Source organism: Rhea pennata, chromosome 19, assembly GCF_028389875.1.
Source record: "Rhea pennata isolate bPtePen1 chromosome 19, bPtePen1.pri, whole genome shotgun sequence".
NCBI classification, from domain to species: Eukaryota; Metazoa; Chordata; class Aves; order Rheiformes; family Rheidae; genus Rhea; species Rhea pennata.
In genome coordinates this window covers 3212180-3226626 of record NC_084681.1, presented here as the reverse complement: position 1 = coordinate 3226626, position 14447 = coordinate 3212180, and the positions used below count along the sequence as shown (strand labels likewise).

At 36.7% G+C, this 14447-nt stretch overlaps 1 protein-coding gene across 1 annotated transcript in view; it reads left to right on the top strand.

Annotated features, from left to right (window-relative positions):
• GNA13 (G protein subunit alpha 13) overlaps window positions 1-13207 on the top strand; it is a 32193-nt gene extending 18986 nt beyond the window's left edge. Inside the window, exons 3-4 of the mRNA XM_062591637.1 lie at window positions 2956-3006; window positions 7963-13207. Coding sequence (XP_062447621.1) covers window positions 2956-3006; window positions 7963-8535 — 624 coding nt within the window. The 3' untranslated portion in view covers window positions 8536-13207. The remainder of the gene's footprint in view (window positions 1-2955; window positions 3007-7962) is intronic.
• The last annotated feature ends 1240 nt before the right edge of the window (window positions 13208-14447 follow it).

The window sequence follows — 14447 nt, the reverse complement described above, 5'->3', positions numbered from 1 at the left end:
GTTTGAAGCTCTTGCAAATTCTCGGTGAATGCAAGTTGAAAAAGTCAGTAATTGAACAACCTCTATTCTTAAAGATAATGTTAGATTGAGTCATGTTGACAAGCACTTGCTTGGTGTGTCATATCAGTTGTCTGAGTGGATTTTGATAAAGGAATCACCCAGTGAATAAATTGAAGATGTGAGGAGGAAAACTGGTACATCACTACTTTGAGCTGTATTATGTATGTGAGTGCCTTTATAGCTTAACTCATTTTTCAGTTTCAAAGTACCCACAGTCATACTTACCTGCTGTGTGAGACTTTATACATGACAGCCTAAAAGCTTTAGCAGTCTTCTCGGTGTGTTTTTTGACTACTAGTTTGCTTTTGGATGTGTGGCTCTAGTGTTAGTGTTGCTGTAGGCTGATGTGATGTATTCTACATTTGTGTTTGCAGGAAATCCCCTCTTTTGGGAAGCTGTTTCTGGTGTCATTTTGTGACCTTTACAGGGTGTGGTGTATTTGTGTGCTAGCACAGCTCAATTTAGTGCAGTATCAATAAGCTCCCAGGATTTAAAGGAGAGGCAGTAACTTGTGCGTTCCAGCACTGCAGGGTTAATGCTGCTTACAGAGTGCGTGCGGTGCTTTACAGAGTAATGCAGACATTACTATAAGTAGTATAAAAAGAGCTGGCTAAGATTAAGATACATACATATAAACATACTTACAGGCTCTGAGGCCCAGATATTTTAGAATAAATATATACAGCTGATGAGTCTGGAATTTGGCTAATTTGTGCAAAATGCTATGTTTTTGTCAGCTCCTACTAGAATCTAAAAAAGAAATTAAGTCTAACCTTAAACATTATTTTGTCTTTAGCTGAATGTAATGGTTTTAGGATCAGATTTCAGGCCTCCTGAAACAGATTTCTCCTGTTAGGAAGCTTGAAGCAAAAGTGCTTCTGATTAAATATGTGCATCAAAATTTTGTGTCTTTTTTTCTGTATACTGGGAATGCTCTCTTCCTTATACTTTCCTTACAGGAGTGAGATTAGAATGGATTTCTGAAGTACTGAAAAAGATGTAGTCATAAAATACTTAATGCAGTCTTCATGAACAGTTGCTACTGTGCTCCAAGCAAAATTTAAAGTAGTTAGTTGTGCTGCTGCAGTTTGTCACCAGAGAAAAAATAGACAATGTTAAGACAAATAGAAGGTAAAATAAGGTAGTAGATCTGTGTTGGACTCTGTCCCTGCGGGTGTGTCAAGCACAAGGCATGTTAGGGACAAGGCATGTTTCAACAAAAGTCTCAGTCTTGCCTAATTAAAGGTTGATGTTCAAATTGTATGCTTAAAGGTTTGGTATCTGCTCTCATTGTGTGCCTGTTCTTAGTACTTGCAAAACTTGCAAAGCTACTTGAGTTATGTATCTGCTGGAACCCTTTTTGGACTGTTACTTTACATAATTTTTCTACTACTGCTTAGACGGCAAAGTTTAATATTAGGAGATTCATAACTCTGAAGAGCTCAAATTTAAGTGAGGGAAAATCCTTATCACGATGCAACTGCTGTCATAGCTCACTGCTCTGACTCGGATATAGTTGCCCGTATTTTATATATTTATGGATTTCTCATCAAGAGAATTTAGCCAGAATTCCTGTTCTTTCATCTGTTGAGTGGGAATGCAGAAGATTTCCTTTCTGTTTTTACTATTAAGAAAGTCAGATAAAGCTTGGTAATTAAGAGCTTTTAAAGGGAAGCATGTTTCTGTTTCTATCATGATGCTGAGAATCCTAAAAGGTACTTCCTTCATTTGCAATAAATTAAGTCAGTAATACAGAATCATGTAACATTGTAAACCTCTGTTTTCAGATAACATGCCCACAGGAGTAGACGTAAATAGAAGCGTGGGTGTAGCTGCCTCAGCCAGTGCTAGGGAGGCCGCTCGGATCCAGCTGAGTTTGGTAGCTGCGGTGCTGCACTCAGGAATCCAGCTGTGCTGCTTCTGTGGCTTGCACTCATGCAGCGCTGTGCTGGAGTGGGTGAGCGGCACTGAAACCTGCCGTGCCGCTGGTTGCAGCAGTTGTTAACTTGGGTACAGCATCATACTAGTATGGTTGTATTGCTTTTGGACCAATCTGGCTCTAGACCAGGAAGCGCTCTGAGAGATGGTGCAAAAAATCTTAAACTATTGCAACTGAACTCAGGTTCAGCAGCAGCACTATAAAAGATCCTCTTTCCTTTTATTCCTAGCACACTAATAAGGTTTTGGAGAGTTAATTGAGGTTCAGGCTTTCAAAAACAAACCCTATATTAATTCTGCATTATTGGGATTAAGAACTGTGATAGCTACTTGCCAAATTCAAGCATATATTAGAGGATGAGATACATGCAGTGTTGCAGCATGGAAGGTGATTCATTACCCCCAAAATAAGGGATTAACGTCCAGCCTGGTTTTTGACAGAAGAGTCTTTTAGAATGCTCTAGCTTCATCTGTTGCAGTTTTCTCTTCTGCTAAACATTTTCTGTGCTCTGGTGCAGCACCTGTAGAAGTGGGATCTTTTGGCAATGAAGTTATAAACAAGCTGATCTCTAGTGATTAGTCTCTATCTGAATGCTTGTATGTGCAGATTCTTCAAATGGCTAGAAGAGTTGAATGTACTTTTTCATAGTGAAGGTGTCTGACTCTGTGGGTGCTTCATAGGCAGTCCATGTACATAACACTATAGAGTTTATAATAGTTAAATTCTTCCTAAGTTTAGAATTGCTAAATAAATGTGACTGCCTGTGCCTTTAAAGCCTGACTATATACCAGCCTAAAAATAAAAAATCAGTTGGATTACTGATTTTTTTTAAAAAAAAGATGATTAAAGCTTGCAACAATTATATTTAGAGTTAGATAAATTAACTGGACTTCCTAATATAAACTATTAGGATCAAGTGTGCCACTTATTTAAAAACTGTTTGCTTTGTTTTTTAGGGGGAATCTGTAAAATACTTCTTGGACAACTTGGATAAACTTGGAGAACAAGTAAGTTTTTTTTTGTTTGTTTGTTTTTTGGTTTGGTTATTTTTAGTTGTGAATTTTGAAATTGTCTTTGTGATCATTGGGTTTTGAACAGATGAACTGTAAATAGTGGCTGTTCTACTAGCTTTGTCTTCAGTAACTTTGCCTGTGTCATTATCTCAGTGGTTTGTCACTGACATGTCACAAACACAAGGCAAAGCAAAGGCCAAGAGGCTGTCTGCAAATACAACTCCTATGGAAATTAAGCAAAAAAAAAAAAAAAAAAAAAATTACAAATGCTTGTCCAGTCAGAAGATTGTTAAAGTACTGCTTATCTCCCTGCTTATGGTACCAAATTTAACTCATGCATGTTTTTACAAGAATCTGTCATTCTGCCTTAAGAGTCAGGTCAGGCTGGATTTTTGGAATTTATATCACATTTTGACTGAAGATTTTGATCTTGGAATATAATCTGATGTAATAGTTATATTAGTCCAGATTAGGTGCAACCAGACAGAGCTGTCATGATCAACAGAATTGAAAAGAGTAGTATTAGCTGACTGTGTGCATATAGACATTGTGTGGTAAGTATGTAGCAAAACTCACTGCAAAGCTCCCTTTAAGATAAAGACAAATAAAATGCTCATTCTTGCTTGTACAGTTATCTATGTGATAGGGTTTTTGAAGCAGTCGTTCTGTAGCATCAGTATATAAAACTGTTTGTTGATCAACCTGGATCAATAATCCAGATCTAATTGATTTTTTTCAAAGATGCCTGCTTTTGTTGTTTTTTTTTTTAATACCCAATTAAAATCAATAAATTGAATCAATAATACAAGTCAGTGGTACCTTTATGCAGTATCTACTTTAAAATAAACAAACCTAGTGGAGAATAGAATATTTTCTCTAGAAAAAGTTAAAACTTTTGTAGAATCCTTTTTGATAGAAACGTTGCTTACTACTTGCATGATGTTGTATGTTGATACTCATTAGTCTTATTGCAGAAATAGCCTGTGAAAAAGTGCCTTTAAAATGGGAAGCTAACTTGAATATCACAAGGAGGCAATTTGTCCATGGACATTTCCAGCTGGTGATTAAAAAAAGAATGTGGGAATCCAAACTGCTTCAGTTGAATGCTGTTACAACTTACTTAAATTTTTATCTGTTAAAGTGAAAAATGAAATTAATTTTGAGCCAGTCTATTCTTTGAACAGTCAGTGTTTCTAAAGTAGAGCACTGGCGATCATCTTGTAGGATGCATACAATTTCCAGATGCTTTGCTTGAATTCCGATACTTACTTTGCCTTTGAATTTTGGTTGATCTTGGGTTGTCTGAGATAGCATGAGAAGCATAGTTAGCACTTCAATAAATTAACTGAATTTGCTGCTAATGGTGGATTTCTCATAGCTACTTCTTCTGAAGACATTTATGAACATATAAGTATAGACTTTTGCAGCTTTTCTTTCGAAGTTCTCGATCAGAAAGATTGACTCATTCTTTACTTAATGCATGAGACCAGACAGTCACTAGTTGGTTCAAAATACCAAAGATCTGCTCTTCTGTTGGATCAGTGAGTTGGGAATTATACCACTTTCGGTTTAAAGTTGGACTAGAAGCTGTTGAGATGCAGAGGCTTCTTCAAGATCTGCCATCATAGAAAATGTTGAGTATTTGGTGGAGAAAGTGCTGCCTAAGTTTGTTTTGTTACTGAGAGTGAAAGATCTGATAGGTTCTTCTGGCTTATTCTTATATACATGCAAGACTTGTCTAATGTGCTAATATAAGTATTTTACTGTTCTTATCTGAACAGTTCTTATATGAGTGGGCTGGCCTGCAGCTGGATTGCTTGTAAACAGATAGACCTCTGATTCACCTGTCTGTTGCTGAAAGGGAGCTGATGGTAGCAGTGTTTAGGGAAGAGAAGTTACTGGCCAGGTAGCTGACAGAGCTACTGATAACCAAAGGTTGCCTATTTGAAGAAAAGGGTCTGTAATGAGTTTGGGGAAGGAGACTATTAAGGAAAGAAAACAAAAGTAGAGGGAAAATTCAAGTCCTGTGTTAAGAGTCAGTGTCAAAATGTGTCCTTGGGAAGAGCGGATGATTACAGGCAAATGGGGCTGCATGGAAAAGCAAACCTGAAAGGTAAAAAAGAAAGCAGTGAACTTGGAAGATTGGGGAAAGAGTCAAAGAATAGAGTGGGTTTGGGAGTGCTTGCAGGAAAAATGCAGAGTGACAGCAGGAAGGTGTTAAAAAGACTTTGAAAATGCTACCAAGTGCTGGCCCGAGAAAATACTAGCCTAATGCTGAAGATTTCACTGAAAGAATTGCATTAGCAGTAAAAATGGAAAAAGGGTCTAATTCAGAATTGTTATCGAAGCAAGCTGTTAGTGTCCCAGAATCTGTGCATGGGAGAGATGAGAGTGAAGTCATCCTTCAAGAAATCTAGTATTTTAATGCACTTTTTAGGAGTTGTATTTAATCTCCTGTAGTCAAATGATGGCTCTATACCAAGTACTTCACTTCCAGTGCACTCATTGCAGACTGTTGCATCAAAGAAGCCATTATCTGGGATAAAACATGGTAGGTCATCTGTGCATGTAGACTTTCACAGCCCTTGAAAGGGTTTTATTTGTGGCTGAAAGCATGGAAAGAATTTTAAATGAGTAATAATGCTCAAGAGTGAGTTTGTCAGGAATTCTAGGTTAGGCTCCTTGTCTTTGAAAGCTTTACTGAGTAATGGTCAGGGCCAACTCCTAAATGAATTTACTTTATGCTCATTTCAATATTGAAAGAATATATGACTTAACCTCTTATCTTTTTTCTTTCTTTCTTTTTTGTTTTTAACTTTAAGAACTCTTGAGTTCTCCGAAGGTGTGTTTTTTTTTTTCTGATAACTTCTTTGAGATGAACTTCTGAATAAAAAAAACCACATTCCTGTTTGAAAGATGAAATAAGGATTTAACTTGTTACATTCTTTCCTAAATGTTAACATTCAGATTTATCCAAAATTCCTTCTCATGTACTCAGTGCCACTTGATACAGTCATTTCTTTATTAACTTCAATTAACTTCAAATCCTCCTTTTCTAACAATATTTGCTAAAAAAAGACACAAGTTAAATGTAATAAATAGAAAAGTCTTATTACCTTTAAAAGTTGCTGCTTCTCATCAGTAAAAAGGATAGAAGCTGCTTAGTTTGAAGAGGATTTGGTATTACTTCAGTAGTTCAACTCTTCTGTGGATTTAGGTGGTGCAGGTTTTGCATATGTATTACTACTATAGCAAGAAGTGCAGGGTGAGGAGTCTGTGCTTCAGAGAGCTGCATTGTAGTTGCATGCCATGGTAAAATCAGTGCCTTAATCTTGGGCAACTTGAATAAAGAGGCCAGAAGTTCAGACAAAAAGGTCCTTCTTTAGCTAGTTTCACTTTCAAACTTGCATAATAAAATAAAAGGATCCTTTAAGATCTGGAGATCTGGATCATTATACTTACCTCTAATTTTTTTTATTGTTTTTTTTAATGGTGATGGATCAAAGTTTGCCAGCTCCATTAAGTTTTATGTGTGCTTTAACCTTCTAGTTTTCTACCTGCAGAAACATGATGTGATGCAGTATTTGAATTCCCATGTAGTTTCCCCCCATTCTCTCCCCCCCCCCCCCCCCGCCCCCCGCCATCCCAAACTTATTAGTTGAATCAGTCTTTTCTGGACCATGATCTTACAGGGTGTTATAAAAATCTTCAAGTTCAATAACTCACTGTCAAAGGAAAATCTTCAGCAGTAGATCATTTGCTGAGAAGAGACTTAAATTCTAACTCTGAAACTTAAACCACCCTCTCTGATGATGTCAGAAATGCTAGAAAAATGTAAGAAAGTTTCATAACAGGTGAACAACAAAGCTGTAAATCTCAGCTCAAGCTGTCTGTTACAGATGCACTTTTTAAATAGCAGAAGAACCTGGACCAGATGAGGAAGTGTAATTCTTAGAATGAAGAAATCCCCAATTTGAGTCTTGAATTCTATGCCATCAAAAACTGATAAGAATGCCTGTTCCTACGAGCATCTACATTTCTTTGAAGATAGTTGTTCATATAAGGACTACAGAAACTTTTTTAATTGCATATTTTATTATGAGGGGAAAAGCATGTTGCATAAATTCAGGAACAGCTGTCTCGGGCACCCTCCTAGATGGCACTGCTAGAAAAAGGCTACTGTTCTCAGCTGTCTGCTTCTTCCTCTGATCTACTAACAGCATAGTTTGTTGTGGACAAAATTACACTGGCAGGTAGCATACAGCTAAATAGAAGTCACTTTTTTGATGGATACAGCTCTTTCAAAAAAGGAAAGCTGCACATGGCACAAACACAGCAAGTTGGTTAGGTTTGGCTCTTCTGGCGTGATTAACATGGTCAATTAAAAATGATTCACTCAGCAGAACTCATGTTACTATTTTTTTTGAGTCAGTTGCACAATATACATGTGAATGTGGGAAGAAATTGAGTGCCTATATTCAGAATGGGGTACTACATTGGTTATTGATTTCAGGAACCTAACTGTTTGAGACCCCATTTGCTGTATTCCTGTGTTGGCAACTAGTGTGTTTTCCAGCTTTGTGGGAAGAGGATAATGAAGCATAAAGTAATTCAGAGTGAGGGAAGCTGCCATAAAGAATTGATGGTATACCTTTCGGTGTTGTTTATGGATGCTTGTCATATGGCAAACAGAAAGCTAGAGTACTCTAGAATAAATGTTTTGATTTAATACTGTGTGTTTCCTGCTTTGGACTCTAGATTTTTCAGAATACCTCATTGTTAAAATACAAATATACATGCATGTGTATATTTATTCCAAGCTTCATGCTGTTCCTTTGCAAACTTTTCTCTAGCTTGCAAGTTGGCTGTGAACACTGTGCCCATGACTTATATCTTAATCAGAAAACTCTGCTTTATTTTTATTGATTTTCTTTAAATTTTATTTTTTAGGATTATCTTCCATCACAGCAAGATATTCTGCTGGCACGAAGACCTACAAAAGGGATTCATGAGTACAATTTTGAAATAAAAAATGTTCCTTTCAAAATGGTTGATGTAGGTGGCCAAAGGTCAGAACGGAAACGATGGTTTGAATGCTTCGACAGTGTCACATCAATACTCTTCCTTGTTTCCTCAAGTGAATTTGACCAAGTGCTTATGGAGGATCGGCAAACAAATCGCCTTACAGAGTCTCTGAACATTTTTGAAACAATAGTCAATAACCGGGTTTTCAGCAACGTCTCCATCATTCTCTTCTTAAATAAGACAGACTTGCTTGAGGAAAAAGTACAAAAAGTGAGCATCAAAGACTATTTTCCAGAGTTCGAAGGGGATCCCCACTGCTTAACAGATGTCCAAAAATTCCTAGTGGATTGTTTTCGTACCAAACGCCGGGACCAGCAGCAGAAGCCCCTCTACCACCACTTCACCACTGCTATTAACACAGAAAATATCCGGCTAGTTTTCCGTGATGTCAAGGATACTATCCTTCATGATAACCTCAAGCAGCTTATGCTACAGTGATGTGCAAAAAGACATTTTTATTTGAATAACTTTGTGTTGTTTTTAACTAGAAGTTTACAGCAGGAGTAGAGAAATCCAGATCCTGTCAGACTTCTTGATATCTGGCTAAAAGCTGCTGCTGAACACATTTTTGCCAACTTCTGCCGAAATTCAGGCTTAATCTCTTCCAGTGTAGCTTCAAGTTGACTCAAGTTGTTGTTTTATAGCAGACCTGTGTCTAAGTTACCTGTAAAGTGATTAAATTTGATATTTTAAGAACATGTACGCTAAAAAAAAAAAAAAAAAAAAAACCACACACCAAACTAGAAAACTCATTCCACTCTCAGAATCCTAATTCCAGACTTCGGTGAAATTGTTGCAATTGTTAGATTTTGGCAGTAATTAAAAAAAAAAAAAAAAGAAACTTTTCACATCTAATTTCATAAAGAAGACTGTGATTCCGTAGCTGACTTATGCTTTCTCAGGTCTTTTGTTGGTTAGAAATTCCATAAATCCCTTGCTGGAATCATCTGTTTGAAGCTAGGATACCTGGTGTAATGTACTTGCTATTTAAATATAAACTTTGCATAGGTTTTGATTAGGACATGATTTAAAAATACTTTGGGAACTTCAGACATATCTGGCAGGAAGTACTAATGCAGGCAAAAGTCTAATGACTAGGAATTAGTAAATGGCACATCACACTCTTTCACTCTATTGCATTTTTAAGTACTCTACATCTTAGAGCCATGACAAAGCACAGAGCACTATGATACAGTTCTCTTGAAATTCTGATGTGGGAAGAGGGAACAAGCTAAACTTGTATTTCTTATTTCCACTAACCAGATGTTACATGTAGGTACCTTACTTGTTCTTGAAGTGCTTTAATATATCACTGGGGTTTTTTTGTTTTGTTTTTGCTTTCTTTGTAACTTAATACAACGTGCCTATTCTTTATCAGTAAGCATTTGGTGATGGATAGAAGTACTTGCAAACCTAAGTGCCTCTTTGTGTTCTGTCCTCCTACAGTATTTTCAGTGGCCTTATGTGAGCATGTGTGTTCCCAGCAGAGGCCTTGTGTAGCTACCACCACTGAGATGAATGTTTTTGGAGAAAAAAAAAAGTCACAGCAGAATATGCTTCAAGTGACAAAATTCTCTCAGACTTTCCAGTTCGATCTAGAAATCCTAAGTGTACTTGAGCCAAATATGTTGCACAACATACTGTAGAGTACTGCTTGTGACTAATAATATTTTACCAAAAGTTCCATTGCAGTTTTTTTCCTCCTCTCCCCTTTTTAGGGCAGAAGGGCTTTAATCACTGTGTGACAAAAAATACTCTTTAAACAGATATACACCACACAGAGTACTACTAAGTAAGAGTAAGCTTACCAACTTGCATTTTAAAAAGTAGTGCTGCTACCAGGTTTGCTCCAGACTGAAGTTCCATTAGGCTGTTCTGCTTGCCATTTTGCTCCATGGAAATGGCCAATTCCTGTGGATGATGATGCTGGCCATATTTTCTTAAATGGGTTTTTATAATACATATGTGGCAAGGAGTGTGACATAATATTAAAACTGCTTTGAGCAGTATCTCTGCAAGTGTGATAATATTGCTAGAACATGGGAAAGCTGCCTGTTTTCTGAACTTAGCCTTTTATTTACTGTGATTGTAAGTTATATTAACATCTCTGTACCTCATTCTCCTTTCAGTAGAAGGGGAATAGTGTATGTGTACTTTAGTTAAGTGCTTTGAAATACCTTTGTTTTTTGATATTGTCCAATGCATAGTCAAAGGTTTTAAACGTTACTGCATGATTTGTGTGGTGAGGCGCTGTTTCTGGGAGGAAAGAATTCTGGAAAGAGCCTGGGAGAAGTCATAGTGCATAATCTTCTAAACATAAAGTCTGGGTGCAGCAAGGATGTCAGAGGGTTAGTATGATCTTCGGATGGGGATATTTCATGTAGATTTTACCTCCTTATTAGGCAAGGGTATGATTACTTTTGGTTTGATGTCTTCAGTTCCTGTATGAGCAATTGAAGAAGGATGACTGACTACAGATATCAAGAGATTAATGAGGATTTATAAAAGATTGGACAGCATGCCTGTAGTGGAGGTTAAAAAGTTCTCTTGTTTATTACTGCTTTGAAGAAAGATTACGGGTTGATTTGGTTGAGCTATAAATGTTAGGTCAGCAGGCAACAAACCTTTGTCTAATAGCCTCAAAAGTGTATGACAAAGTCCACTGTCTGGCACTTGAACAAATCCACACCCTTTTAGAGATGACAACTAACCGTTGGAACAAATCAGTGAGAGTAGTACTAGGCTATTTTCCTATTGCTGACGGTTGTTTGAACAAGTTCCTTATAAAGGAGACTGTCTGCTCTGTGTAAAATAAGAATTAATTCGGAGAGGGTTTGTTGTATGTGTTTGGCAGGATGGCAGACCAGTGATTAAAAAGAAGACTTGAGACTGGATATTGGATGATATGAAGATTATGAAGAATATGCCTATCTAAACAAATTTATTTATGTAAAATGCCATTTTTTTTTTTTACGTGAAGAGACCTGATAATTTGCTCAAGATCCTCAAAACTGATCTCATTCTAAGGATGTTGTCAGTATTCCCAAGGCGCTGGACATTCCTGACATGAGCTAAAGTCAATAATGTATTCAACCGGCTTTTCCCCAAACCAAGATCTCTGCCCCAAACCCTGTCCCCCCCCCAAAAAAAAAAATTAAAAGAAAACACAAAAACCTGTTTTTAATAAGTGCAGGTTGCTTTCCCTGTGAATGCTGGGGCCTGCAGCTAGCAAGGTGGAACCAGCAGCTGTGGGTCAATTGTGACAAAGTAGGTCCTGGTACGTAAGTACTTGAATCTCAGGCAGAAATGAATGAGTTCAATGAAATCACTGAGTCCAATCACTTGTCCACTCCCACTTCTTTAAAAGGATGAGGGAACTAACCTTGATGTAGCTGTTTACAGGGCTCTTCTGTTAACAATATCCTGGCTAAACAAGCTGAAGCAACATTGGGCCTTCCACCTTCAAACTTACTGCTTGTCAGCTACCTTGAAAAGGGGCGCATCATGTACTGTTGTCGTTATAGATTTGTTTCTAGATATTATTCCTTTATGGCAGAATATAATTTTGCTACAAGAGGTGAAGACTTTGACGTTGTTGAACAGACTCATTTATTTACTTCAGGATACAAATCAGTTGTAACTAGTTGGTAAGTGTGAAGCTTGTTAGCGTAAACCAGACTGCGGTGCAAGGTCAGGATATCTAGTAAAGATGGAAGAGCCAGAAGATTCCCAAAACTTTTAGTTTAAAACTAAAACTAGAGAACAGGGGACAGAAGCTTATTAAAAAGATCACTGGTGAATGACTGTATCAAGATTTACCGCTGTCTTGTACAGTCTGCCTGTACTTGAAGGTGAAATAAGTGTTTTAGCAAATGTTTTTCTGCTGCAGTATGTTAAACTTAGTTGTTTGACATCAGAAAACTGTGCCTGTTCAAAAGGGCTTAATTTTTTTTTTTTTTTTTTTTTTTGGTCTGTTGTATGTGGGAGCTTAAGCCATCAGTTATGTAAAACTTAAGCTTTCTTTTAGACTACATGCTCCTTTTTTTTTTTTTTTTTTTTAAAAAATAATAATAACAGCAGGTGGTTCATTGCTCTCAAAGGCTGTATATTTACACTTGTTTGTCTAGTAGCGGCTTTGAGTTTTGCCCCTCAGAGTGATTGCAGGGAGTTGCCTGGCCGAGGGGTCGTTCCAAGCTTCGTGACACTTGGCCACTAGTATTAGTGATGAGTTTCAGGTCGCTTGCTCAAACTGCATCTGATCAGCGTTTTCTATTGCGCCACAGATTTGTCTGAGGTTTCTTTTTATTTTTTTATTTTTAATTTAAAAACAGGAACACAGTACTAAGGGAGGTTATGGTCTCGTGTTTAGGAGTACTGAAAGACTGAGAATCATGCGTGTTTAACGTGCATTGCTGGTTGAAGACTTCTCTAGGCATTTCTCTTTAACGGTGATTGCTGAAGATTCATTTTCCAACAATAACATTTCCTGTTTCAAAATGATCAGAAGGTTTCATGCCATACTGAGTTGTTCACAAGTCAGCTTTACAGGTTTTGCTTATTTGATGGTACCATTAACATATCTTGTATGTTTTTTTTAATTACACAACATTGCAATACAGTGCCATTTTGAAATTTCTTTGCATTGTACTTGAAAATAAATTGAATTGCAGACTATTTAAAACCGCTTTCCTGCGCTTTCAGTAGCAGTGAGAGCTTACCTTATGTGAAGCCTTTATGTAAAAATATATTTTGTAACAACCTCATAGATCTTTAACAAAACCAAGATTTGTATTAGCTTTGTATAAATGTTTGTGGCTTACAATTTTATATGTTTAACTTTTTATAAACTTTCCAGGGACTACTTTTTATTGTAAATTTTTTTTCCTTGCTTTAGTTTAAGATTGGCAATAAATTATTTCTAAAGGAGGTTGTAGAAGGAAAATCATCACTTCCTTTTTATAAAATGGTTAAATTGATTTAATAGTTTAAAGCCTCTTACATTTGCTTGTACATTGCTCTGTACATACTCTGCAAAACTGTTGCCTTTCAGCTATTAATATTTGCCTTATGTACAAAAATTACTGACGATGAATAAACATATACAGTCTCATTGGTATTATGAAATTATTTTTCAAATTAATATTTAAATACATGAAGGAAGTCAGCTAACTTTTTTGTTGGTTTGCTAAAGCTACATTTTGTTTTAAACAAAATATATGTAAGAAAACTCAGGCCACTGGTCTCAAGCAAGCTCCATGCTAAAAGGTCTCATGGAGATTCTTATGTTCACCCTGATTTGTTTTGATTTTGTTTCTTCCAGTTGAGAGGCAAAGTGAAATTGCTGAAGTTGCGTTTGAAGTTGCAGTTTAGTCCTCAATATTTAAAATATTGATGGCACTTCTGTTTGTATTCTGGCATAAGTGGCAAACCTTTGTATAAATTATGCATCTCAGTATTGCAGAACTGGATTTTATGTAGCTGTACTCTGAGTAAGCCAGCTTCTGCTTCCTCTAGAAATGGATCACAGGCTGTTTTGCAGCTAACTGCAACATGAAGTAATGTTTTGCAGAAAAACATTGATTTCTCCTTGCTAGTTCTTATAGGCTTGAGATGCATGCTTTATTTTCGAGAATGAGACTCAAATTTACTTTGCATGTTGTGGGCCCTTAATTTCTGAAAATAGTATATGTAGTAATGCTTATTTGCATAGCTAATTCTCAATACTTGTGATAATCCTAATAGATAAACTGTAAAAATCTCAGGCTAAACTAATCTTTGTAGAGCAACAGGAACTTACATTCACTGTCTCACTCTGCATTGTGAAGAGCTGACTTTAGTATGGAAAAGGAGACAGCTCACTGAAATTATGAGTTAACTTGTCAAATGGCCTGAAGCTTTTCTCTAGTTTGCAATACAGTTTTAATTTTGGGTCTTGCATGTTCTGAATAGAGTTGTTCTGGAAGGATTTTATCATTTGACCTTTTTTCCCCACACTGAAAGAAGAATTGCATTAAATGAACACCATTACTGATGTAGCTCTGACTTAGGAAACCAAAACTGAGTTTTTTTAAAAACTTTTTTTTCTTTTAAGGATCTGACTTTCCCAAGATGCAGTCAGCCACCTGAGGAATAAAAATGGACAACATCTGTGACTCATAATAGGAAACCATCTTGTTAAGCCCAGTGTGACAAGGCTCATCTAGACTTCTTGCTAAGATCATCTTAAATAAGGCTGCCTGTAAGAACAGCTTTTCTTTCTTGTGTGGGAGGGCCTCAGCCTGAGGCTGTCTTTGAGACATTTTGGTCACATAAAATTACCTTTTTTTTTTTTTTTTTTTTTTTTTTTTTAT